Genomic DNA, 24,547 nt, shown 5'->3' with positions numbered 1-24,547 from the left:
CCTCTTTTCACAGCAAAGGGCCAGGAGCATGGTACATCACACGCTCACAATGTACAAACAGCCATTTAATCTTGCAAAGCTCCAAGCCAGCCCGAGATACGGAGAGAGAGAAGCTCCTGCTTTGACGTTCTCTCTTTCATCTCCGTACACTTACCTCTGTACACCTCTCACCCTTACCTAGGTAGCACACAACCTAGGAGGGGGTAGGTGAGAGATCCACCATCGCAAAATGCCCCGGAAAGAAACGGAGCTGGAAGGAGACACCGATTCTCCCAAGTTTCTTTGTAGGACATCCAGAAAAAAAACACATTTCTGGCCCTCTGCTATGTTTTCTTACCACACCTGAGAAGCTGCTAATCGCACCTTTTCAGCCAGCACTCAAGGCAGAGGTGGCACCCCAAGGAGAAACCATGCACCCCCCCCCAAAAAAATCACACTCATTACTTCGGGATAAGCCACTGCGAAAAGACTTTCTCGCTCTGAGAGGAGAAGGCGCATCTGTTACCCAAACAACGAAGGCAGGGAGACTCTGCAGAGCCTGCGCGCCAAAAAGGAGAACCCCCCCCCCACACACACACACAGACTTTGGGAAAGGAAAAAAGGAGGGAGACATGGGCGGCTTCTGCTCCCCCTAAACTGCCTACATCAAAAAGCCCCAATGGCACGAAGGTACTCGCTGGAATTCTTGTAGCCCTCCTAAGAAATGCAAAGTATTCGAAGAACTTATCCTAAGAATGTGTAAGTATTCACACCGCAGGCAGAATAAAAGAATTGGAAGGGGCCTTGGAGGTCTTCTAGTCCAGCCCTCTGCTCAAGCAGGAGATCAATACCCTTCCAGACAAACGGCTGTCCGGTCTCTTCTTAAAAGCCTCCAATGTTGGAGCACCCACAACCTCTGGTGGCAAGTTGTTCCACTGGTTGATTGTTCTCCCTGCCCGGGAAATTTCTTCTTAGCGCTAGTTCTCTCCTTGATAAGTTTCGCTCTTCTCTTGTCCTGCTTTGGAAAATAGCTTGACCCCCCTCTTCTTCGTGGCAGCCCCTCGAGTCTAGGAACGCTGCTGTCGTGTCACCCCTGGTCCTTCTTCTCACTAGATTGGCCCCATACCCAATTCCTACAACCGTTCTTTTCTCGAGGGGGAAAAAGACAAGTTGAAGAACCTCAAGAGCTGCACTGAGCATGGAGAAAGGATGGAGAATTAAAAGCCCTTCTAATGCCTTCTAATGGAGGCATTAGAAGGCTACCCAACACGCCTTCCGAATTGCGTAGAACCTGCAACACTGCGTCCTAGATAACAACTTATTTTAAGATGCAATTTTTCTTCTCACCTTAGGTCTGCTGCTGTCTTCGGCCATGGCAAGAGCTACTGTTCCTTACTGGGCAGACGCCTCCCTGGGTCTCAAGAAAGCTTTGGAATGGATGCCAGAAGTCCTCCCCCGCCGCCCCTGCTGATTTACTCAAGGGTTAAGATAAGGAGCCTCTCTTGTGTTTAGGACTTAAGAGGAGTCATCCTGTTACCATAACAAGGAAGAGGAACTGACTTGGCATCCAGGCCTTTGATAAGCGAATGCCTACGTGTGTTTCGCATGGTGTCTGGGTCTCAACCTGTTCAGAGGCTGTAGGCCTCCTAACCTTCCACCTCCTTGTGTGATGGTTGCAAATCAATTATTCAACCAGATTGTGTTCTTTGGAATTGGGTGTAATTTACCAATGATAGTATAGTATAGTCTTTATTGTCACTGTGCAAAATAAATACAACGAAATCGGTTGATCTATTCTATAGGGACGTGGTGGCTCAGTGGCTAAGACACATATGTGCTACTCGTTCCCGACTCTAGGGGGCGCTGCTCATGTCCGTTTCTAAGCCGAAGAGCCAGCGCTGTCCGTGATCATGTGGCCGGCATGATTCAACACCGAAGGCACATGGAACGCTGATACCTTCCCACCAAAGGTGGTTTCTATTTTTCTACTTGCATTTTTTACGTGCTTTCGAACTGCTAGGTTGGCAGAAGCTGGGACAAGGAACGGGAGCTCACTCCGTTACGCGGCGCTAGGGATTCGAACCGAGGAACTCCCGACCTTTCTGATTGACAAGCTCAGCATCTTAGCCCCTCAGTCCTTACAGTACCACAAAACCCACTTTCCAAGCTGGCGTAACCTTTTTTTCTGCACCCACTGCGGTGCAGGCTTTTCCCCCTGTAGCAAACCGTCCAACTCACAGCTTCACGTTGTGAGAAAACGATTTTTTTAAAAAGGCATTCATCATGTAAAGTTTATTTTCTTTTTCACCCACCCACAGAAAAATCCCCATAATATCCCATAATAGCACGGGGGGGGGGGGGGGCTTCACCGGGGTCAGGAACCTCGGTAGTGGTGGCAAGAGGCCGCCCAAGACAAATGTCTCAACAGCAATAAAAGCTGGATAATGCAGACAGCATTAACATTTTAATTGTTATGCTTCTTTTTAATCTCCTTTCGCACTAGCAGCTTTGCAGTCTTTTTAAAAAAAAAGAAGAGGAGGAGAGGGGAAACTGCTGAGATCAAAAGAACAGCCAACGTCTCATAAACCCAGAATTTAACTCTTAAGAATTAAGAGGAGCACGCCAGTTAATAAGGGGCATAAAAAGCAGGTTCCTGCAAGCCTCGGCAGATAGAATAACAGAGTTGGAAGGGGCCTTGGAGGTCTTCTAGTCCAACCCCCTGCTCAGGCAAGACACTATACCTATAACATTCCGGACAAATGATTGTCCAGTCTCTTCTTAAAAGCCTCCAGTGATGGAGCATTTACAACTTCTGGAACGAAGCTGTTCCACTGATCAATTGTTCTCACTATCAGGAAATTCCTCCTTAGTTCTAGGTTGCTTCTCTCCTTGATTAGTTTCCATCCGTTGCTTCTTGCTTTGGAGAATAGCTTGACCCCCCTCTTCTCTGTGGCAGCCCCTCAACTATTGGAATACTGCTATATCTTCTCCCCTAGTCCTTTCTTTAAAAGATGACAGCCACACTGAATTCTGGCTTGTTGGAGAAGTGTTAATGGTCACCAGACTTAAATTATTATTTTTTTCCAAAACCACTGAGCGATAGTTCTGGCACTCCTTAACTTACAACTATTTGCAAGTGTCTTTGGAGATTCTCAGTCTTCCAGGTCATGGTTGTCCCAAAAGGGGCTTCTTCAAGAGGGGGGGGGTGTTTCAACCTATTTTCCAAAGCACCAGAAGGCAGGACAAGACACGATGGACAGATAACTCATCAAGGAGAGAAGCAACCTGGAACTAGGGAGAAATTTCCTGACAGTGAGGACAATTAATCCGTGGGAGAACTTATATTGATATTGATTGCTTCCCCGATTGCTTATTTGTACCCTATGACTATCACTAAGTGCCTTGTGATTCATGACGAATGTATCTTGTCTTTTTACGTACACGGAGAGCATCTGCAGCAGAGACAAACTCCTTTATTGGCCAACAAAGAATCCTATTCTATTCTAAAACAGCCATTTGTCTAGGATTGTAGAGGGTCCTAGCCTGCCTCAGCAGACTAGAAGACCTTCAAGGTGCCTTCCAGCTCGATTCTGATTGATTGATTGACTGGTTCCACCTAGGAGCAACCCCTGAGCTCCCTCGCATCCACGATTCCTTCCAATCTCACAGCATCTCAAGAACCAGATCACCAGCCTGGGAAGAAATCCTCCAGGATCCTGTTTCCGATTGCTCACGGTCATGACTGATGGTCATCAAGCCCAGCGTTCCTCTTTTCCATCCTTCAACCAATTCCGCCCAGCGGTTCAGCAAACGAAAGCGGGAAGCCACGAGACGCAGGAGGGAGAGGCAGCCACGCGGGCTCAGGAAAAAGCAAGCTTAGAGACGCAGGGAAACCTGGCCGTCCATGGACAGATAGGCCTCGACTTTCGACCACTGCTAAGCAAGGTGGTTGTTAAGAGGGCCGCGTCCAGTTTTTGGACCCTATTTCCCCACCGTTGTTAAGTGAACCGTGCATTCATTAAGCGAATCAGGGTTCCCGTTGATTCTGCTTGTCGTCAGGGCCCAAAGTAAAACCCTTCCATGAACTCAGGACTAGTTGATTTTCTGTTTAGAGAGAGGACGGGTGTGAATAAGCGGATCTCATTATCAGTGCCTATATATGGTCATCTGAAGAGAAGCCCAGCTCCCTCCCGGGTCAAGCCAGCCTCAGCTGCAAAGCAAGCGCCCCACGTGGAGGCGGGGATCACTCAACAACCCCGTGGCTTAGCAATGGAAATTCTGGCCCAAATTGAGGTCATAAGACGAGGACTCCCTATATAGACACACAGAGGAGGTTCCGTATCGGATGGAGCGAGGAGTTGGAACATGCAACCGCTTTACGTTTTGAGATAAAGAGGGCAGACGGAGGCCTCACCTTCTCCCTCTTGCAGTTCTGCTTCCCACGTGGACCGGATCCCAGGCAGATCGCTCAGATCGCTCAGAGAGGACAGAATATGATCTGGGGAGAGCAGATAAGATGGCACCGAGTTACAAAAGGAAAAGGAATCTTGCAAGATTTCCTCCACCCATCAGAGAATCCCCGCTCAAGACAGAGATACTCCCCAAGTTACAAGCACAATTTGAGACCAACACTTATGTTGCTAAGCAGGACGGTTGTCCATTTTGCCCCATTCTATGACTTTTCTTGCCAAGCATCCGACCACGGGGCTGTTGCCCTGGCCGTTAAGTGTGAACAATGGCCCTAAAGCCGCGTTTTTCAGAGCCGTAGTTAACTTCGGTCGTTAAATAAATGGTCGTAAGTCGAGGACTGCCTGCCTAGCCACTCTGGAGCCCACGGCGGGGTCCTTCATAACCACCAGGAGCTGCCTTTCCTTTTACAAAAACAGAGGGGCTGTTTTCTCAAAGCGACAGATTTCACACCCCCTTTAATTATCCTGAGGATTTCCACGTCAGCCGCCCTCCTTCTTTGCGACGTGGCTTTTTTGGGGTATGCCAAGCAAACCCCGCAGATCCCCGGCTGTTCCCGAGAAATGAGCATCAGCCAAGTGAGAGGATAAAGGAGGAAAAGAAAAGGAGGAGGGGAAAAAAAAAAAAACCCTGCCTGCAGCAGGCTGAGAAACATATTTTGCCAATGATCTCACTGGGAAACCTGGCAGGGCGCGAGATGGGCTTTGAAAAGGCAGAGCAAGCGTGTCAAGAGAGACGCGTCACTTGGAAACCGAAGTGGGAAGGAAACAACGCTGGGGGGCCTTGGGGAGGACGTCGCGCTTCTGCATCGGACAGGCGGCTCCCCAGCTCCCCTCCCTCCCGGTTAGCAAAATGCAAAGGAAGCTAAACTATCAAGGTGAATGAATTGTCTCGGATGAAAGCTGAACCCACAGAAAGATTAAGCCCCCCCCCCAATTCTCCTAGGCTTCACTTTCTCAGTGGACACACAAAACACACCCACGCAAAACCCCTTGCGGACTTTAAGGGATGCCCCGTCCTCCCCACAACTGTGGGGTCCTTGGCACTCTCTGAATTTGGTGGTTTTCTTGCAGACATTTCATTACCCAACTGCGTAACGTCATCAGTGCTACTGGGGAGTGGGGTTTGCGAGAAGGAGGAGGAAGAGGAGGAGGAGGAGGAGGACTGTGGGTTCTTGGTGCTCTCTGAGTTTGGTGGTTTTCTTGTAGACGTTTCATCACCCAACTGGGTAACGTCATCAGGGCTACTGGGGAGTGGGGTTTGCAGAGTGGAGGAGGGGGGTTCTTGGTGCTCTCTGAGATCGGTTGTTTCCTTGCAGACATGGGGAGGCTGCCCAATGTTATTTTTCTCGAAAACAAAGATGGGGGGGGGCTCCATGCAACTTTTAATGAGTCTTAATGAGCAGGAGATGTTTTTCCCATCTTCGGATGCAAAATATTTCTCCTGCTGGAACTTCAGGAAGCTGCAGGACAGGAGGAAACAGTTTGGTCCAAGCTCTGAAATATCAATTCTACCCCCACCGACCGGAACAGCCGTAAATTCCATTCTGTTGACCAAATCCAACGGCAACAGCTCTTTAATATTTCAGTTAGCGAGGTAAAAGCATGTACCCGAGCATCAATTACCCAGGTCACAAGGCAACGGTTGGAGGGTGGCCAGAGCATCCATTCGCCCAGCTCTGCAAAAGGCCTCCTGAAGCATTCCAATTAACGAAGCAATGTGTAACGGACACGTCATTTTTAAGTGCTCCTGTACTCGGCTGTTGGCGCATGGACCTTCACGTAGAGAACTTCAGCATGTACTCTTTCTTGGCGTGGGACTCCTTCACCCAGCCAGAGAATGCAACCCTCGCGGGACGGCAAATGCGTTTTGAAACCGCAGCATGTTCAGGAACACGCTCAAGAGAAATGCAGAAAAATAGAGCTGGAGGGGACCTCAGAGGGCTTCTAGCCCAACCCCCTGCTCAAGCAGGAAAGCCTACGCCATTTCAGACAGGTGGCGGTCCATCTCTTCTTAAAAGCCTCCCGTGGTGAAGCACCCACAACTTCTGCAGGGAAGCTGCTCCACTGATTAATTGTTGTCACCATCAGGAAATTCCTCCTTAGTTCTAGGTTGCTTCTCTCCTTGATTAGTTTCCATCCGTTGCTTCTTGCTTTGGAGAATAGCTTGACCCCCTCTTCTCTGTGGCAGCCCCTCGAATATTGGAAGTATCCTCCTTTTCACTAGACAGCCCAAAATAAGGCAGATTAAAATTGCAATAGGTAAAGGTAAAGGTTCCCCTTGCACATCTGTGCTAGTCGTTCCAGACTCTAGGGGGCGGTGCTCATCTCCATTTCAAAGCCAAAGAGTCAGCACTGTCTGAAGACGTCTCTGTGGTCATGTGGTCGGCATGACTCAACGCCCGAAGGGCCATGGAACGCTGCTCCCTTCCCACCAAAGGTGGCTCCTATTTTCCTACTTGCATTTTTTACGTGCTTTCGAACTGCTAGGTTGGCAGAAGCTGGGACAAGTCACGGGATCTCACTCCGTTACGCGGCGCTAGGGATTTGAACCACCGAACTGCCAATCTTTCTGATCGACAAGCTCAGCGTCTTTAGCCGCTGAGCCACCGCGTCCCACTTCCCATTTCACTAGACTAGACATAGCCAATTCCTGCAACCGCTCTGCGTATGTTTTTGCTTCCAGCTCCCTAATCGTCTTTCTTCTCTGCACTTTCTACGGTCTCAATATCCTTTTCATAACGTGAAACCATTGGCTGTATTGAGAATCAATTGCACACTCCTTTGTGAGTGTGTGAGCGCACAGGTCAGAGGGAGGGTGGGGGGGGCAGTGTGTCATGGGATTAAAATCCGGGCACTTGGCAACTGGCCCGGGTTTACGACGGATGCAGGGATAACACCTGTGACCATCCGAGCCAGTTTCCAACAAGCAAAGTCTACGCGGTGAGCGGGATTCACTGAACGTCGGGTGGGGCTGCACTTAAAAGGGGAACTGTGTGTCCGGCTGCACCCTTGCTCCAAAGCCCCAGAATTAGTAGCCACTGCCCTCCCCCAAAAAAAAGTACAGAGGAGAACAACACCAATTTGGCAGAAATGTTAAGATCAACACAGCTCTTTATTTCATCGACCTGGGAACGACTTCCTGCTCAGAGCGATTATAGGTGGGAATTTCTCTTGGCTGTGGAGGGCTGAGAAAAAAAAGGATGGGGAGGGGGACATGTGATTTGGAGTCCCAAGAAGGTGGGCCACGTGGGATATGTCCCTGGAAAAAACTCTGCACGTCTGCCTCCTGGAATTGTGCACCAAGCCACCATGCAACGTCCGTTTTGGGGGTTGCAAAGGTGAGGATGGGCGTAGTGTTATGTTTTCATTACGGTCGTTAGCGGCAAGCAGTCGTTAAACAAGGCAGTTGCTAAGCGAGGACTGCCCGTACTGCACCACACTCTGGCTCTTGCGTAGAGTGGAGCCAAACGGAGACTAAAAGGAGGGAGTTTACAACCTCCCATTAAAGCTTAATGCGATTTCCTGGGTTTTATGCTGGATGAAGTCAGCCGATGCGATGTGAAACTGCAGCTGAAGGGGGAACCGGGGTGAAGAGAGACCCACATTCATGGCAGCAGCCGGTCTGAAGTGGGGAAGTGAAGAGAAAGTCCCCACATTTCTAATAAAGCCCCCATATTTATTTTTGAGAGGCGCATTCAGGTTGCACATACAGATATCCCTCCACTTATAACCACAGCTGAGCCTCCGAGTTTCCGCTGCTAAGCAAGACAGCAGTTAAGAGAGAGAGAGAGAGAGAGAGAGAGAGAGAGAGAGAGAGAGAGAGAGATGAAAAGTTAGAAAGAAAGAAAAGGTAGATTATACTCTGATCCTTTCTCAGGTGAGGAAGCGGAAGGAGGGAAGGAGGGAGGAAAGAAGGAAAGAGAGAGAGAGAGAAAGAAAGAAAAGAAAAATTAGAAAGAAAGAAAAGGTAGATATACTTTGATCCTTTCTCAGGTGAGGAAGAGGAGGGAGGGAGAACTATGGAAAGACAGCGTTGACCCCAAAGTCCCAAACCTCTCAAAGGGGGGAGGGGGGGAGGGGGACCCCCCCTCCAGCCCTCCTTCTTCCTCCTTCCCTGCGGGGAGAAGGGGAGCCCGCACAGAGGTAGCGCTGGATTCAGAGCCTCCCACCCGCAGCTTGAGACCCGGGGGAGCCGGGCAGAAAGACCCCTCCCCTGCCAGCTCGCTCCAGCCAAGAGGGGGGTGGTAGGGGGGGTCTTCCCTTGGGGGGGGCTCCTCCTAGCAGTTGCTCCCTCCAGAGCCCCGAGGGGGAAGGAGGGGGTGCAACTGCCCGTGGCTGCCCCGCAGACCCCTTCCCAACCTCGGATCCCGGCTCTCCGACCCACCGGCCAGGCGGGGCGCGGGGGCGGCTGGGGGCAGGCCAGGCCAGGCAGCTGGGGAGGGCAACCCGGCGCCCCTAAGCGGACCGGCCGGGGGTCCCCAGCGCTCCTTCTCCGGGCTGCCGCGGGGGTCGCGGGCGGCTGCGCTTACCGGGCACGGGCGGGCGGTCCCGGGGAGCGGCCGGCGGTCCGTCCCTTCCTCCTCCCGGCTGGCGGCAGGAAGTGATTCCCGCGGCTGGGAGGGGACGGCCGAGCCTGGGGGGGGGGGTGGCAGGCGGGGCGGAGCCCGGCGCCCCCCCTCTCCCTGCGCCAGGACTACAAAGCCCGTCTTCCCCGGCCGCGCCACCCGGGAAATAATGCAGCCAGCTGCTCTGCCCGGGGGTCTTGGCGAAGGGACCTGACCCCCCTCCACCCAGGCACTGACCCGGGTCGGGAAAAGACCCCCACCCCACCCCAAGGGAAGGGGCTTTCCAGCCGTGGGGAAGTGCCTGCCTCCAAGGGATGGCCAGCTGCCCAATTCTGCAACCATGTGAAGCGGATCCCCCCCCCAGCATCTCTAGGGAGCCCCCAGCCCCCTTCTGGGTCCCCAGCAGCATGCAATGGAGTCTCAAGTGAGCCTATTGGGGGGGGGGGGGCACGGACAGGAGCCTTATTCCCAGGTGGCAAAAGAGGAAAAGATTCCAGCGGGCAGAAGGATCCCAGGCTGCCCACTCCAGAAGCAGGCACTGTCCTCACCCTTGTAGCCCACTTTGACCAGTTGACTCTGGTCAACTAAGGGTCAAGGCTAAATTGGCCTTAGAATCAAGGGTGGACTTTGGGTCTCCAAACTGACCACACGTTTAACTCCGTCTCCCAGCACAGCAGGCTCGTCTCCTAGAATGCCCCAAAGCTGCCCAGTTCGAAGGGGAAAACTGTAAACGTTCCCCTCACACATCTGTGCTAGTCGTTCCCGACTCTAGGGGGCTGTGCTGCTCATCTCCGTTTCAAAGCCCAAGAGCCAGCGCGGTCCGAAGACGTCTCCGTGGTCATGTGGCCGGCATGACTCAACGCTGAAGGCGCACGGGACCCTGTTCCCTTCCCACCAAAGGTGGCTCCTGTTTTTCTACCTGCATTTTTTACATGCTAGGTTGGCAGAAGCTGGGACAAGTCACGGGAGCTCACTCCATTACGCGGCGCTAGGCATTCGAACCAGCGAACTGCCGACCTTTCTGATCGACCATCTCAGCGTCTTTAGCCACTGAGCCACCCCGTCCCCTTATTTCATCCTAGTCAGCCACAATTCTGTGCCAGGGGTTGTGATGGCCCCACTGTGATTTTTTTCCCCACCGTCTTATCAAGGCTTGGGTTTTTTTCTCCGCAACCTCGTCCTCGGTTCAACGGGTGACATTGCGGTAACCGTAGAAGCGTGCTTGTAACCATCACCAAGCAAACTACCTGTGGTTTTTTCCCCCCGTGTCATAAATAACCCAACGACAAAGGTGGAAGGCAGGGCAGGTGGCAGGGGCTGGGCATGTCTCAACATGCGTCTGGAGAGCTAACACTTACTCAGCCCGTGCCAAGCTCACTCTAAACAGCCCACGGCTCTACGGCCTCTGTACTCCAGTTAAATATTAGACTGTGGGTTATTGTGTGGGGGTAATCTACCTGGGGTTATCATGCCACAAAACTCTGCAGCGACATCCTAATTGTTTCTGCCGCAAGGGGGGTTGGGCCTGCCTGCCAATCTCGCAAACAAAGCCTTTCAACACACTTTTCAAACAACAGCAAAAAATGCCAGGAGATTTATTTTGATTACTAAGCGGGTGACCGAGATGCAGAAGGTTGTTGTGCGGCATGGGTTAAACGTCTAACGGGATGGTTAAGGAGCCCCTGCTTAGACTTTGGAAAGAGTGCAGAGAAGAGCAATAAGGGGATTAAGGAAGCTAGACCATATGAGGAACGGTTGCAGGAATTGGGCACGTCTAGGTTAATGAACAGAAGGACTAGGGGAGGCATGATAGCAGTCTTCCGATATCTGTGGTTTTCCCAGTTGCAATGGATGGCTGTGAAGGTTGGACCGTAAGGAAGGCTGAGCGCCAAAGAATGGAGGTCTTTGAACTCTGGTGCTGGAGAAGAAGACTCCTGCATTGAGTCCCTTGGACTGCAAGGCCATCCAACCGGCCAGATCCTGAAGAGAAAACTCAAAGACTTTGGCCACTTGACGAGAAGGAAGAAGGACCCCCTGGAGAAGAGCCTCATGCTGGGAACGATGGAGGGCAAAAGAAGAAGAAGGGGACGGCAGAGAAGGAGGTGGCTGGATGGAGTCCCCAAAGCAGCCGGTATGAGCTTCAATGGACTCCAGAGGATGGGAGATGACAGGAAGGCCTGGAGGAACGTTGTCCATGGGGTCACGATGGGTAGGACCCAACTTTGAAACTAACAAAAACAATATCCGAGGGGTTGCCACAAAGAAGAAGGGGGTCAAGCTGTTCTCCAAAGCACCAAAAGGCCAGAAGCAACGGATGGAAACTAATCAAGGAGAGAAGCAACCCAGAACCTAGGAGAAATGTCCTAACCAACCAACCAACCAACCAACAGAATTACTTTTAGAAGTTGTGGGGCCTCCGTCAATTGAAGGCTTTCAGAAAAAGACTGCACAGGGTGTTCTGTTTGAGCCGGGGGTTGGACTAGAAGACCCCCCGAGGTCCCTTCCAGCTCTGTAAGTCTACATTCTATTCAGGAAGCACGGGTAACGTACGGGAGGAAGAGGTTTACTTTCCAATCTCCGGAACGAAACCACCACCAACAAAAAAGATCATGCGAGGCTTCACAAAACAGCACAGGGCTTCGGAAATTTAATTAACACCTTGCCTTAGCAGGGGATGGAAATAAAGGCACTGAAAAAGCAACGTCTTTTGAAAGATTTCGTACATTTACATGGAGAGGAAAGGGTGCTCTAAATTCACAGAGGCATCATCGCCAGGGCGCCCTTCCCGAAGGTTTCGGCGACATTCATTTTACATCTTGGGGGTCATCCGTGGTTACGCCCGGATCTTTGCTCACTAGGACCCCAGAGTCAGTTTGGCCTCCCGGACCACAAGGAAGCAGGAGACCGTGAGTTCAAGTCCTGCCTTAGCCGTGAAAGCTAGCTGGGTGACTTTGGGCCAATCACCAGGAGACTGGGAGTTCAAGTCCTGCCTTAGGCATGAAAGCCAGCTGGGCGACTTTGGGCCAATCATGTGGAAGGCTGGCTATGAATTCCTTTTCTTCACCGAAGACATAATGATAGTTTTGGTTTCGTGTGCCCCCCTGCGCCCCTTCCCTTGTCCATGCATTGGCATTCTGAAAAATGCCCAAAGATATGCCGATTCGTACCCTTCTTGGTGCAAATTAACGCCTCCCCTCCCCCCCCCGCGACCAATTTAATTAGCCGTTTCTTTTCTCTCTTTAATAGCATCCTTGATTAGTGCTCAAGTGATATCACCACTGGCACAGCCATTGATTTCTCCCCCCCCCCCTCCCTCCGCAACTTTCCCACTCATGAATATTCGGGGAGCATTTCAACCAGGAGGAACATTAATATTCCAAGAAGGAAGGGATGAAATGTACGCTCCAATTTAATGAAGGATTGTAGATACGGATCTGATGAATGACATGACAAGGAATATTTCAAAAGGCATCCATATTTCACATCCAGAGCTATTATTAGAAGCCGGCAGAAAAAAAAGGCTAGCGAAGAAAAGGGAAATTAAAGAGAGCAATATGGATAAACCTGGATATATTTAGATGGAGGGGAGAGCCAGAAAGCTGCTTTTAAGGAAGGAAGAGCAAAATGTTTGCAGGATTAGAACGGTGCTCTGCTTGGAAATTGGTCCCTGTGATAATGGCAAGAAGCAAGTTTTTGTGGTCATTAAATTTATTTGGATCCCTGACCATGGCAGTTACGGGCGAACCTATTGCTTTTGAGGCCATGCCAGTCAAACCAATTTAAATAACAGAAACACGGGCTACGTAAACTGGAGAGGGACCCTTGAGGTCCTCCAATCTACCCTCTCTCCTGCTCAGTAAAAAAAAAAAACACTGAGTACCCAGAGAGGGAGGTGTCTCCCCTTCTGAACCCCAATTTTTGTGGTTCCTGAGATTTCACTGGTCTCCTTTGCTCAAGAGTGGAAGGATGCTTTGGAGGGAATTTGGGGTGTTCCTTGTAGCCTTCCCCCCTCTTTGCTTTGAGATAAACGGGAGGAGGGAGAAGACCCCCCAAGCCATGGGACACAGCCCCCCATGGAGGAAAAATATGGAAAGAACCAATTCCTATCTATGGCCTCTTTGGTCCTCTCTGAGCTTGGCTGTCTTCTTGTAGATGTTTAATTACCCAACTAGGTAACATCATCAGTGCTAAGAGGGAGTGGTCTCTTAGGTCCCTACCAACCTGACCTTCTGCGATCTTCGGAATCAAGCATCCATTTGGGTTATTCAAATGCCCCCAAAATCTGTTCATATCTGAAAGCTAAGTCTGTAAACTTCCTTCAGAGTTATACTTTTCATTGGATTCTTTCTTGAAATAAATCCAGCTGGATTGTCTCCAGGTAAAATTTCCAAGTCAAAGTTCACACTGATATGGAAAAAAAAAACCAATAGGTTGACCTTATTAATAGTTTCCTAGCTTGATAACCTTAAGACTGCTGGAAAAGTTCCCTTAGCCATTCAGGTGTGTGTGTATTCTAAATTGTTTTAACTGCAGTCAACAATATTCTGCAAAATCGATTTATTTATTTTTTTTGAATGGCAGACCTCAATCCTACATACATTACAGGAAATGACTGTGTTGGCTCACTTAATGACCTCAACAAAAAGGGCCATTTTCCACAGGGCCGAACTACAAAGGGATGGTTTATTATTCTAAAACATTTTTTAAAAAAACAAGGATTTTGGAACCGTTCTTGCAAATCCGTGCCCAAAAATGCTTGGCGACCCCTGGTCTCCGTGTTAAATTCTATTTTTTTAAAAAAAAACAAAAAAACAAAGAGGCAGCTAAACCTGTTCTGGTAGAAGCAGCCTTCTCTCTTCTGGAGGGAGGGAGGGAGGGAGGGAGGATGGGGAGAAAAAGAACTGGCCCGAAATGCCCTAGGTTTTAGTGAGATCTCAGGAAGAAGATAAAAACGCCAAGGAAACAAAAATCGGCATCATTAACTCGGCGCAGTCAGGATGAAGAGAGCCCAAGGTTTTACTGCCGGCTCGGCTTCCCCTGGCAACCAACCGTCCAGATAAACATTTATTTAAAAAGTGCAAGGAAGGAGAAGGGTGGAAAATTATAGGCCTGCAGGGCAGAAAGCTGGAGGAGGAGGGGGGGAGATGATGATGATCCGGTGTCCAGATTGATAACGAAATTCCGTCCACCTGCCCTGGGTCTGCAGGAGAGAATGGCTTAAGCATCCAGTCCAGCTTCCAGGAAAGGGCACAGTCAACTGGGCCAGGAACAAAGAGCCTCAGAGAGCTGCCTCACCCCCCCCACCCCGCCCCCCCCAACCCCTGGCCCTGCTCCAGGCAGCTCAACCACCCTCTCTCCCAGCCTCCTTGGGCACAAGACGCAGCAAATGCTGAACAAACATGCCTGGGAGAACCGGTGCCAGCTTTCGCCTTGGTCCCACAGATCACGTGCTTCACTCTCCCACCCACCCCCGCCTCCAGGGATGGGAGATCACCAAGGTCGCCCAAACAGCAGAACTGCCGGGCGTGGGAGGGGGGGTAGGCCCTGCCCGCTTGGCAAACAGCAGCAGAGGTCCGTGCCTGGGGCTGCATGGGTCAGAGCCCCCCCTCCACCTCCCAAAAGCCATGGGAAGAGGGGGGGGGGAAGAGAACACTGCCTTCTGCACCAGCGAGAGCCTTCCAAGTCATCCTTTTGCTGGCTTTCTCAGAGGTTTAAGGAGGAACTGCTCCGAATTTATTTATTTTTTAAAGGAATTAAAGGGGGGGGGGGGAAACCAGCAAGGGAGATGCACTTTTGCTGAGGACTGGAGCTCAGGGGCTTTTGCAGTTGTGGGAGGCGTGCAGAAGGAAGGGACATGGCAATCCCTCCCACCCCCTTCCTTATTCTCAAAGCTTCTTGGATATCACCGCACTCTGGCTATCAGCATGCACATGAGTTATGGTGCAGCCTGAGCACAGGAGGGGAGGGGGGGGAGGAGCGGGGAGCAAAGACAAACTCTGCTGTGACTGCAGTCGGCTGGAGTCCAGGAAAGGACCCACTCCTATCCGGTGCCACTTTCTGCCCTTGGCTTGCAAGGGCTGCCAGGCTCTCTTCCCTCAAATGACCTCAAATCCCCGGCCTTAAAAGGGTGGGCAGACTCCTGATCCCCATCGTCCCAAACTGGCACCCCGATATAGCTGCATCCCGGCCCACCGTGCGTGCGGGAGACGCGTTGCTGGATAACGAGAATGCCTGGCCTTTTTTTGCCAATGGAAAGTTGTGGGTATTCAAAAAACAGGGAGATTCCGCAGTCGTATTAATGGCCCCAAACGGCAACGGATGGGAACGAGAGAGAGAGAGAGAGAGAGAGAGAGAGAGAGAGAGAGAGAGAGAGAGACGCGCCCCAGAATTTAGGAGAAGTTTCCTGACAGTGGGGACGATTAATCAAGTGGAATGGCTTGCCTCCAGAAGCTGTAGGTGCTCCATCAGAGTTTGGACCACAGTTTGCCAGGGGTTGGACTAGAAGACCTCCAAGGTCCCTTCCAACTACTCTACTCTATTAAGCCGCATGGCCATTTTAGGAAACCAAGAGAGTGAAAACGTGTCCACGGATTATCACCTACAGCAAAAACACCTTGATTTTGTGGTGAGCTGCCCAGAGTCGCTTAAATGGGAGACGGGGGGGGGGGGGGGGGCGTAGAAATCAAAACAACCATAAACAAACAAATGCTTTTCCCCCTGAGATCCTGCCCATCCAGTGATGGCTCTTGCTTGGCTGAAGAAAACACGGCCAAAATACGTTTTCGGTTCTGGGATTGTTGCTGTGATTCCAGATAAAAAACTCAAGGACTGAGGCTGTCGGTTTAGCTGCCGTTGCTTCGGGACGAATTTAAGCAGCCACGCCATTATGCCCAGCTAGGAAGGGTGGCAGCTTCCAAACTGCGCAGGATTCTTTCATTTGCCACTGGCTTCAATGGGAGAAACTGGGTTTGCTTAATGACCCCCAGCAAAAGCATTGTAAACTCAGATGCAACTCACTTAATGACCAGTTAGCAATGGAGGTTGCGGTCCTTCCCTCTCCCGCCTTCCTTATCTATCATCTTCCTTTTCCTATCCATTTACTTCCTTTCCTTTTCTTCTTCATCCTTTCCTTCCTTTTTCCTTTCCTTCCCTTCTTCATCCTTTCCTTTCCCTTTTCATCCATTTACTTCCTTTCCCTGCCCTTCTTCCTCTTTATTGCCCTCCCCGCCTTCCTCCGGCCTTAGCTTCAGGCAGGCGATTCTCACCCAGAGCCAAGTCCACCCTGCCGAATGCAGGCAGCGGCTCAGCTCCCCTGCCTCCCCCTCCCCTCCGGACCCCCCCATTACTTTCGAGAACAAGACAGGAGAGAGACAGCTTCGAGACCCCTTCCCTCGTCCCCTGGTGGGAACAGGGAGCCAGCAGGCGCCTCACGCAGCCTGCCTTTGTTCTGCGTGCCAGGCAGAACCTGTGATTGCACCCAGCAGAGACGGGGATGCTGCTGCTGCTGCATAGCGGCATGGCTGGCGCTGCATGATGCAGGCCTGGGAGGCTCAATGTCACAGCCTGGCAGGCAGAGGCTGAAGACGCCCTTCCAGGCCCACCTCTGCCCTGCGGAACTCCCTTCTCTCTGCAGCAGCCTTACAGCAAGCAGGAGCCATCCCTGGGCAGGTGAGCTTGGCTCTGGGGCCAAGGAGGAGATGCTGAGCGGAAGGAGGGAGAGCGAGTGGGGGGGAGCCCTTCAAGGGCGATGCAGGGACAGGAAGAGGAAGCTGCATTCGGTCACTCAAGGAGCAGCGGAGGCAGGGGAAGAGTTGAGAAAAAAGGTTGCACGACAGCCATCGGATCCCAGTTAACTCTCTGCCTTTGTGCTTTCAAGGGCAAAGTTTCCCATTCTTGAGAATTTCCAAGAGAGAGAACTTCCACTCCCAGAATTCCACAGCCAGCCTGACCATCAACGAGGATTGAAGTCCTCACATGGGAATTCTGGGAACTGAAAGTCACACATACTGGCTGGGGGATTCTGGAAGTTTGTGTCCGGATAGATAGAAGTATCGGTGAATATGTCAGGGAGGGAGGGAGGGAGGAAGGAAGGAAGGAAGAAAGGAAGGACGGAAGGAAGGACGGAAGGAAGGACGGAAGGAAAGAAGGTGTGTGCATGGCATGGGGAAGACCCTTGCTTCTCACTGGGAAGGTTGGGGGTTCAACCCTTGGTAGCAGATTTTCTGTCTCTGGACGCAAAGAAAAAGCATCTGCTGTGAACTCCCGCATAGGCGTCAGGAAGGGCATTCAGCCAGTAAATGCTCAGCTCCATCCAGTTGCCCTGAATCTACCCCAAATTAAGGGATTACAGGGTCGTTACAAAGGGAGTACATAATGTGTACACATTCATATTTCCTAGGCTAGGGATTCTGGAAGTCCACACACCTTCAAGCTGCCGAAGTTGAGAAGCACTACTACACTGCGAGACCCTCTGTCACCCCACTTTTTCAAGGAGCAGGAAAGAGAGATTTATTTTTGTTTTTGTGGTTCTCACCAGCCCCTGGGGGGGGGAGGGGGGTGTTCTCTGCTGGACAGCAGCGCCACGGCTCATAAGCATCTGCTCACATGCACAAGAGGCTACGTATATGCAACATGATTTCCTGCCACAACATGGATGTCAAAGAAGGCAGATTGGCTTGTCCTAAGGGCAGCCCACACGTGGTCCTTATTGTGACCCCCCCATAGCTCCTCCACGAGACAGGCCACCATCTGAGGGATGCTGCGAATGGGCTGAAAGCAAGGAATTGTCGGTTACTAAAGTCCATGTGAAGGCTGCCTTTGCTCAAAGGGGTACCCTCCGTCATTCAGCCCCATGTGGGACCTCAGTTGTTGCTCCCGCCCGTTGTTAAGACGCGATACGGTATGTTGACCCACACAGCAGGTGCTATGATCCCAACCAGGCCGAAGGGTAAGCGAGTTGTGTGAATCCAGCCATTAAATTCTGGGCAGAAAGAGGGCCTGCCTCCATTTCTCTCCCATATTACACCGGTTCCAGCAGCCTTCAGTTTTCATGCATAAACAATTGCAACTTTCAAAAGTCTGTGCATTGTGTGAATGAGAAGAGAGAGAGACAGACAGACAGAGACAGAGAGAACAAGATAACAGCAAACCTTCAGCCTGAAGTGCACATAAGGGGACATAAAGGCAGCACAACCTCTACTGTACCTGGCCACACATAAGCCTGGTGCCAGCACCCATGTAGCCTTCGAACGGTAAACTTAGAGGCTGCTTGCCAGCCGCTGCGAAATGAAACAAGGCCAAATGAAAAATTATTCCTAGGCGGGTTTTTTTTGGGGGGGGGGAGGGGGGAGAAAGGAGAGAGATTTCTAAAAACACATTGGAAGACCAAAAATATTCTGGATTTCTAAACGAACGAGAGACGATGGGCCCAACGTAAGAGAACTCAAGAGACGGCTTCCATAGACCGAATAGCTGAAGGGAAAGGAAGACGATGCAGGAGCTGCAAAAGAGGAGGGAAGGGGCCAGCCAACCGTTCTCCTGTTACCCCGGTGTGTGTGTGTGTGTGTGTGTGTGTAGTCAGCTGCAACATCTGGTGCCAGTCTTCCTGAGAAGCATCAGCCTTCACTGGCTTTTACAAGGCGGTCAGAGCCAACCTGCTTCCTCTCTAATCATAGGCAAAGAGACCGAGAGCTGGGGTCTCCAACCTTGGCAACTGTACGACTTGTGGACTTCGACTCCCAGAATTCCTCAGCCAGCAAAGTTGTCAACCATGGCAACTTTACGACTTGTAAAGAATTCTGGGAGCTGAAGTCCAGAAGTCGTGAAGTTGCCACGGTTGGAGACCCCTGACCTAGAGCATTAGAAGGGAGAGAGAGAGAGAGAGAGATAGGAGAGGAGGAGGGGGGTGGAGGAAGGATCCGAGAGGGATCTGACCCTCCGAGGCCAAGAGTCGCCCTGCCTCTGGCTCCTCCCCCTACCCGACTTTTATTTACATATCGACAAAGACCATGAAGCACCAGCCCAGCCCGCCCACCAGCAGCAGGGTGACGTGAATGGCGTAGATGAGCAGCTCGTTGAGCAGGCTGAAGTCCACCCGCCGCCTTCCCATCAGCAGCAGGGTGATAGAGAGTTTGTACTGGAAGCGGAGGAAGAAACGGATGCCCAGGTACTGGATGCAAAACAAGACCGCCAGCGCCACCCAGAGGACGGAGGTGAACAGGCTGCAGCTGAAGTACAGCAGGAAGCGGATCACCCCATACATCCAGCGGGACTTCAGGTAGATGTCAAAGTTGTTGTACTTGGTGCGCACCAGGGGGGCGGTCCGGACCGGCCCGCAGGCCGAGTGCAGGCAGGTCGTGTGGGGCCCGTGGAAAGACCGAACCCGCCGTGGGATAGGGAGGACAGGCATCGGGCAACCCGGCTTTTTACACGACCGGAGAGCCAGGCTGGCAGGGGGCGGCCCCGACCGCTTCCGTGAAGGTGGGAGGGGAGGCCAGCGAGCCAGGAGGGTGGACACGGCCTGGACGTGCCGAGACGGAAGCTGCCTGCAGGAAGGAAGAGAAGGAGAGGAAAAGATTGAAGAAAAGGGAGAGAAGGAGGAGGACAGCCGGCTCCGGGCAGAAGACACCCCCCCCCCCATAACTCTCCGCGGGGCCACCGGATCCACCAGGAAACCAACCTTTGGAAGGTCACGATGGCTGCAGGTATGTGACTGCCGGCTCTGTGTAGACCCGTGATGGCAAACCTATGGCACGTGTGCCCAAAGTGGCATGTTTCCTGGCATGCGTGGCATCGCCCGTTCCTCTTCTGGGTTTCTGGCAGGCATGCACGCGTGATGATCAGCTGTTTTGTGTGCATGCAGCAGTCTCGGAAAGCGGAAGAGCTGGTCTTTTGGTTTCCATTGGGTGCATGCGCACCAGTAAACAGAAGACAAGGGGGTCAGTGTGCAGGAATGTGCTGGAAACCAGAAGTTCATTTCCCAGTGCGCGCATGCCCACTGGGCAGCTTCTCTTCCGGGGCACGTCTCTGATGAGCAGGCATTCCCTTTTCAAGCACTTGGTGCCAGAAAGGTTTGCCATCACTGGTCTAGACCAAACTTGGCAACTTTAAGACTTGTGGACTTCGATTCCCAGAACTCCTCAGCCAGCCATGCTCGAAGTTGTCCAGTTTGGAGGCCACCGGTCAAGAGCAAAGGACCACAGGAACCGGCTGGAGGGGAATCCGTGAAGACCAGAGGTTACAGAATTCTTTAAAGTCAGGAAAGGAAAGATGGAAGCACAAGTAGAAGCCACTGCTTAAAGACTAAACCACCCCCTGGTGGGGCTGGGAGTTCCAAAGGACCAGCAAAAGTTTCGGGAGGAAAAATATGGATGGTGTCATCTAGGAGGGGCGCAGAAAAAGACGTGTGCATTCGGAAGGAAGAGATGGGACTGAAGGTGGAAGGTGGGCCCTCCCTTTCTAGCAGGTTCTGCACCTGCCCACTGACAGCCCTGCGAGGTAGGAAGCATGAAACCCAACACCTACGAGGGCTAAAAACACTAACTTCACTTTAAAGTAATCACAGAATCTTGCAAGCGTGAAAGGCCATTTCCTCTCCTCCCCCATTTTGCTTCCCCCAAAACTAGGGAGAGTCTCCCTTCCTCCCCTCCTGTCCTTTGGTGGGCTATAAGTCTCTTTCATCTGGGACGTCTCTTTCTCCTGCCTCCCTTAATGTATTTCCACAAACAGTTCTTACCTGCCTTTGAATAGCACCTGATATCTTAGTGCGGCTTGGATACAATCACATCATTTTAACTTACACCCTGTTGTTATTATTTTAATAAACAACCCTGGGCAGCGAATATCCATAACACTGAACTCCTTCCTCCTCCTATCTGCCCACAACAACAACGACAACAGCCCTGCAAAGGCTAAGAGAAAGAGTTGGATCAAACCTCCCCAGCCAAGGCGGGACTAGAACTCGCCGTCTCCCAGTCTCCAGGCTAGTGCCTTAACCCAAAGGGCCCCCATGAGGATTCCCCTCCAATATTATAATATTATAATGAGCCGCGGTGGCACAGTGGTCAGAGTGCAGTAGTGCAGGCCACCTCTGCCGACTGCTGGCTGCAAAAGTTCGGCAGTTCGAATCTCACCAGGCTCAAGTTTGACTGGTCCTTCCGAGGTGGGTAAATTGAGGACCCAAAATTGTTGGTGGCCAAGAGGCTGACTCTGTAAACCGCTTAGAGAGGGCTGTAAAAGCACTGTGAAGCGGTATATAAGTCTAAGCGCTCTATCTATCATCTATCTATCTATCTATCTATCTATCTATCTATCTATCTCTATCATCTAATCTCTATTTTTATCTATCTATCTGTCTGTCTGTCTCTACAGTATCTATCTATCATCTATCTATCTATCTATCTATCATCTATCTATCATCTATCTATCTATCTATCATCTATCTATCATCTATCTATCTATCATCTATCATCTATCTATCTATCATCTATCTATCTATCTAATCTCTATCTATCTATCTATCTATCATCATCTATCTATCATCTATCTATCTATCTATCTATCTATCTATCTATCTATCATCTATCTATCATCTATCTATCTATCTATCTATCTATCTATCTATCTATCTATCTATCTATCTATCTATCTATCTATCATCTATCTATCTGTCTGTCTGTCCATCTCTCTGTCTGTCTGACTCTGTAAGCCACCCAGAGAGGGCTGTGAAGCAGGGTAAAGCAGCATATAAGTCTAAGGGCTATTGCTATAATAACCCCATTATTACGATCCTCACTCACTGACAGGCAGAGGGCAGGGGGAGGATTCGCACCCAGGGCCCCGTTCAGCCCCCCACCCCCACCCCCAGGAGAGGACTTGCCTGCGGGGCCACAGGCCTCGGGGCCCCGGCTCTTCGTGCGCACGGGCGGGGGGTCCAGCCCCATAAGAGACGCGGCGGGGGAGGATGGGACCTGTAGTCCCGCCAGCTGAGGAGAGGAGGGGGCGCCCGCTGCTGGGCCCGGCGGCCTACCTAGCAGGGCTGAGGCAAGGGGCCGTCGGAGGACTCACCGGGCGTCGGCCGAGGCGTCTGCGGGCCATGGCGTCGGAAAGAAGCCGGTCTCGGGCGGCGGCGGCGCGACGACTCCGCTTCCTCAGGGCCGGCGGCGGAAGGGGCCCGCGCGCGGCGATGGCGTCATCGGCAGGCGCCGCCTCCCCGGGGGAGAGCGCGCCGGGAAGCCGTCGCCTAGCAACGGGCGCGCAGGCGCGGGCGGGGCTCTCCTTTGCCCTCTTTGGACTCCAGGTCCCATCTGCGCGGATGGGGGAGAGCGGGAGCTGGGCTGGACTCTCCCTCCCATCCTCCACCAGCACTGCCCCCCCCCGGATTGGGGAGCATGGAACACTGTCTCTGCCTGGATTCCCCCTGCCCTTCCTTTTTATTCCTATCCACTTCGTGTATTCAAATCATGTTTATACTTATACATATCTGGGTTATCTAACGGAGTAAATAAAATAATAAAGTAAATGAAATCCTCCACCAGAGTGAGCCCTGCTGATCGGGGATGATGGGAATTGGAGCGTGGCACATTGGAAGGCAACATGTGGCCCATCCTAGTATAGTAATAGCAATAGCATCGTATAGGTGGTATTGGTATAGTTATTAGTCTTGGTATAGTATTAGTATAGTATAGCCTTTATTGTCATTGTACAAAATAAATACAACGAAATTGGTTTTAGCCCACTGGTGCAATCTATGAAAACAAATACAAACAACATAAATAGTATAAAGAATAATCCCAGTGCAAGTAATTAAGGGATGACTTCTTCTTCTTCTTTCAAAACTTTAAATAAAATGTGTGCATTGCCAAGGATTTATACTGCGAGCCGAAGAGCAACAAATATCACTTTCAATGTATTTTGTCACTTTGGCAAAAGAACAAGGACGGGAAGGAGTACACTGCCGGACCAACCTGAGAGAGATAACTGAGCTTGAAATAAATTATAGATAAGTGCATCTTAAAAGAGTTTATTTGGGTCATGAATAGGTGATGGGGGGGTGTCTCCTCCTGCGTAGAATGTAAAGTTAAATTATGCAAAATTTAAAAAAAAAACAGCTTATAATGCTTTATCAAACATGCATAAAACTGTCAGGTTCCCATAACTTCTCTCAATTAAATCGCTTCAGATCCTGATTGCATTTACTAATTTAATCAAGAGTAGAATAACTCGGATCCCCAGGAGTGATGAATTACGATGGCCTTCTTTGTCCTGAGAGGAGAGGAGAGGAGGATGGGAAAGAAGACAGGACCAAAACTTCATTTTAGGCACAGAATCTGCCGGACTTTTTTAAAAAAATTCTCAGTTGGGAATAAAGAATCCGCTTTCAGATTCATTCCAATTTGGGGAAATGGTCACGGGCAGAGCCTGGTGTCCTGGCTGTCAATCCAGGTGATCAAGGCTGAAATGTCCTCCATTCTCCACACAGGAAGGAAGCAGAGTTGGGAGGGACCTTGGAGGTCTTCTAGTCCAACCCCCTGCTGGAGCAGAAAATCCTGTACCATTTGTCTGAAATGGTAGAATTCCTTTTAAAAAGGAAGCGTTGACTGTTTGAGACAGTCGAGAAGTCCAGTCTCAACTGTCAGTAGTTATCCTTCCATCGCCCGCCATCACAACTGAGGAAGCTTCTTGGATGAGAAGCGAAACTTTCTTCCTCATGGGAAAAAAAAACCAGCCCAGTTGCCTTTTGAAAAAGCAACCTTTGAGATCAAAACCAGACGTTCTTGACGAGAGATAGTCCTAACATTTCACCACCAGAGGGCGCCCTTGGCAAACTTATGGCCCAACCCAGCCATTTCTAATAGGAGCGAGGGAGGGAAGAATGTTAATAGCCTCTTCCTTACCCCTATGCCCTCCAGATGCATTGGGTTAGATCTCCCAGAATTGAAACATCTCCACATCTGGAAAGTGCCACCCAGGGAACTGATGCGATCTCATTTTCAATGGTATTGTTGCGTAAAATGCAGCAAATATGTAAGAACCACCCCATGGTTTTAAAACTTGGTGGCATATAGATGGGCAGAACAGGGACTCATCCCGCCAGCTATTTCTGGTATAATTGTTGGAAGATGAAGCAGCAGGGGCTTCGGGTTGGAGTGGCTGTGTAGGTGAGAATGATCTTGGGGGACAGGAGGAAGAGCCACAGGAGTGGCCAGATAAAAGGCAGCTGAGCCCGCAGAAGGAAAAGCAGCACGGAAAACATCCTCGAAGGGCCGCTTTCTAGTTTCCTGGACTGTAAAAGGGATTACCTTTAAGTCCATGTATTTTGCCGTACGCTAAATAAATAAATAAGCTGTAAACGAGGACCTGAGTGAGAACTTCATATCTGCCTGCCTGCCTAATCCCCACGGGAGGACCTGGCTGAAGACTTCACTCTGCTTAGAGCCCATATGAAGACAGTTGCTTGTTTACCGAAGCAAAGGAGGTTGGGGGACTTTGAGGATGGGAACCTTGCGGGATTTATTTCTAGTTTATATTGAATGT

General features: G+C 51.0%; 1 protein-coding gene across 6 annotated transcripts in view; it reads right to left on the bottom strand.

The window, feature by feature from the left end:
• The window catches only part of LOC309399436 (transmembrane protein 250-like), a 49,755-nt gene extending 27,568 nt beyond the window's left edge, over nt 1-22,187 (bottom strand). For 2 of the 6 annotated variants that reach the window (XM_081967253.1, XM_081967260.1), the window contains exons 1-2: nt 8,978-9,035; nt 4,394-4,477 (exon numbers count right to left, since the gene is read on the bottom strand). Coding sequence is in view for 1 of the 6 variants with exons in the window: in XM_081967254.1 (XP_081823380.1) it covers nt 19,002-19,421 (420 nt within the window). In the remaining 5 variants the exon portion in view is untranslated. Of the gene's footprint in view, nt 1-4,393; nt 4,478-8,977; nt 9,036-18,899; nt 19,558-22,075 lie in introns of those variants that run through there. The other 4 variants (XM_081967261.1, XM_081967256.1, XM_081967262.1 and 1 more) reach the window with 4 other exon arrangements.
• Between the last annotated feature and the right edge of the window lie 2,360 nt (nt 22,188-24,547).

The sequence above is a fragment of the Natrix helvetica genome (assembly GCF_964273705.1).
Source record: "Natrix helvetica genome assembly, chromosome: 15".
NCBI lineage: Eukaryota > Metazoa > Chordata > Lepidosauria > Squamata > Natricidae > Natrix > Natrix helvetica.
The sequence above is the reverse complement of the archived record's forward strand: the minus strand, read 5'-3'. Positions and strand labels throughout refer to the sequence as shown.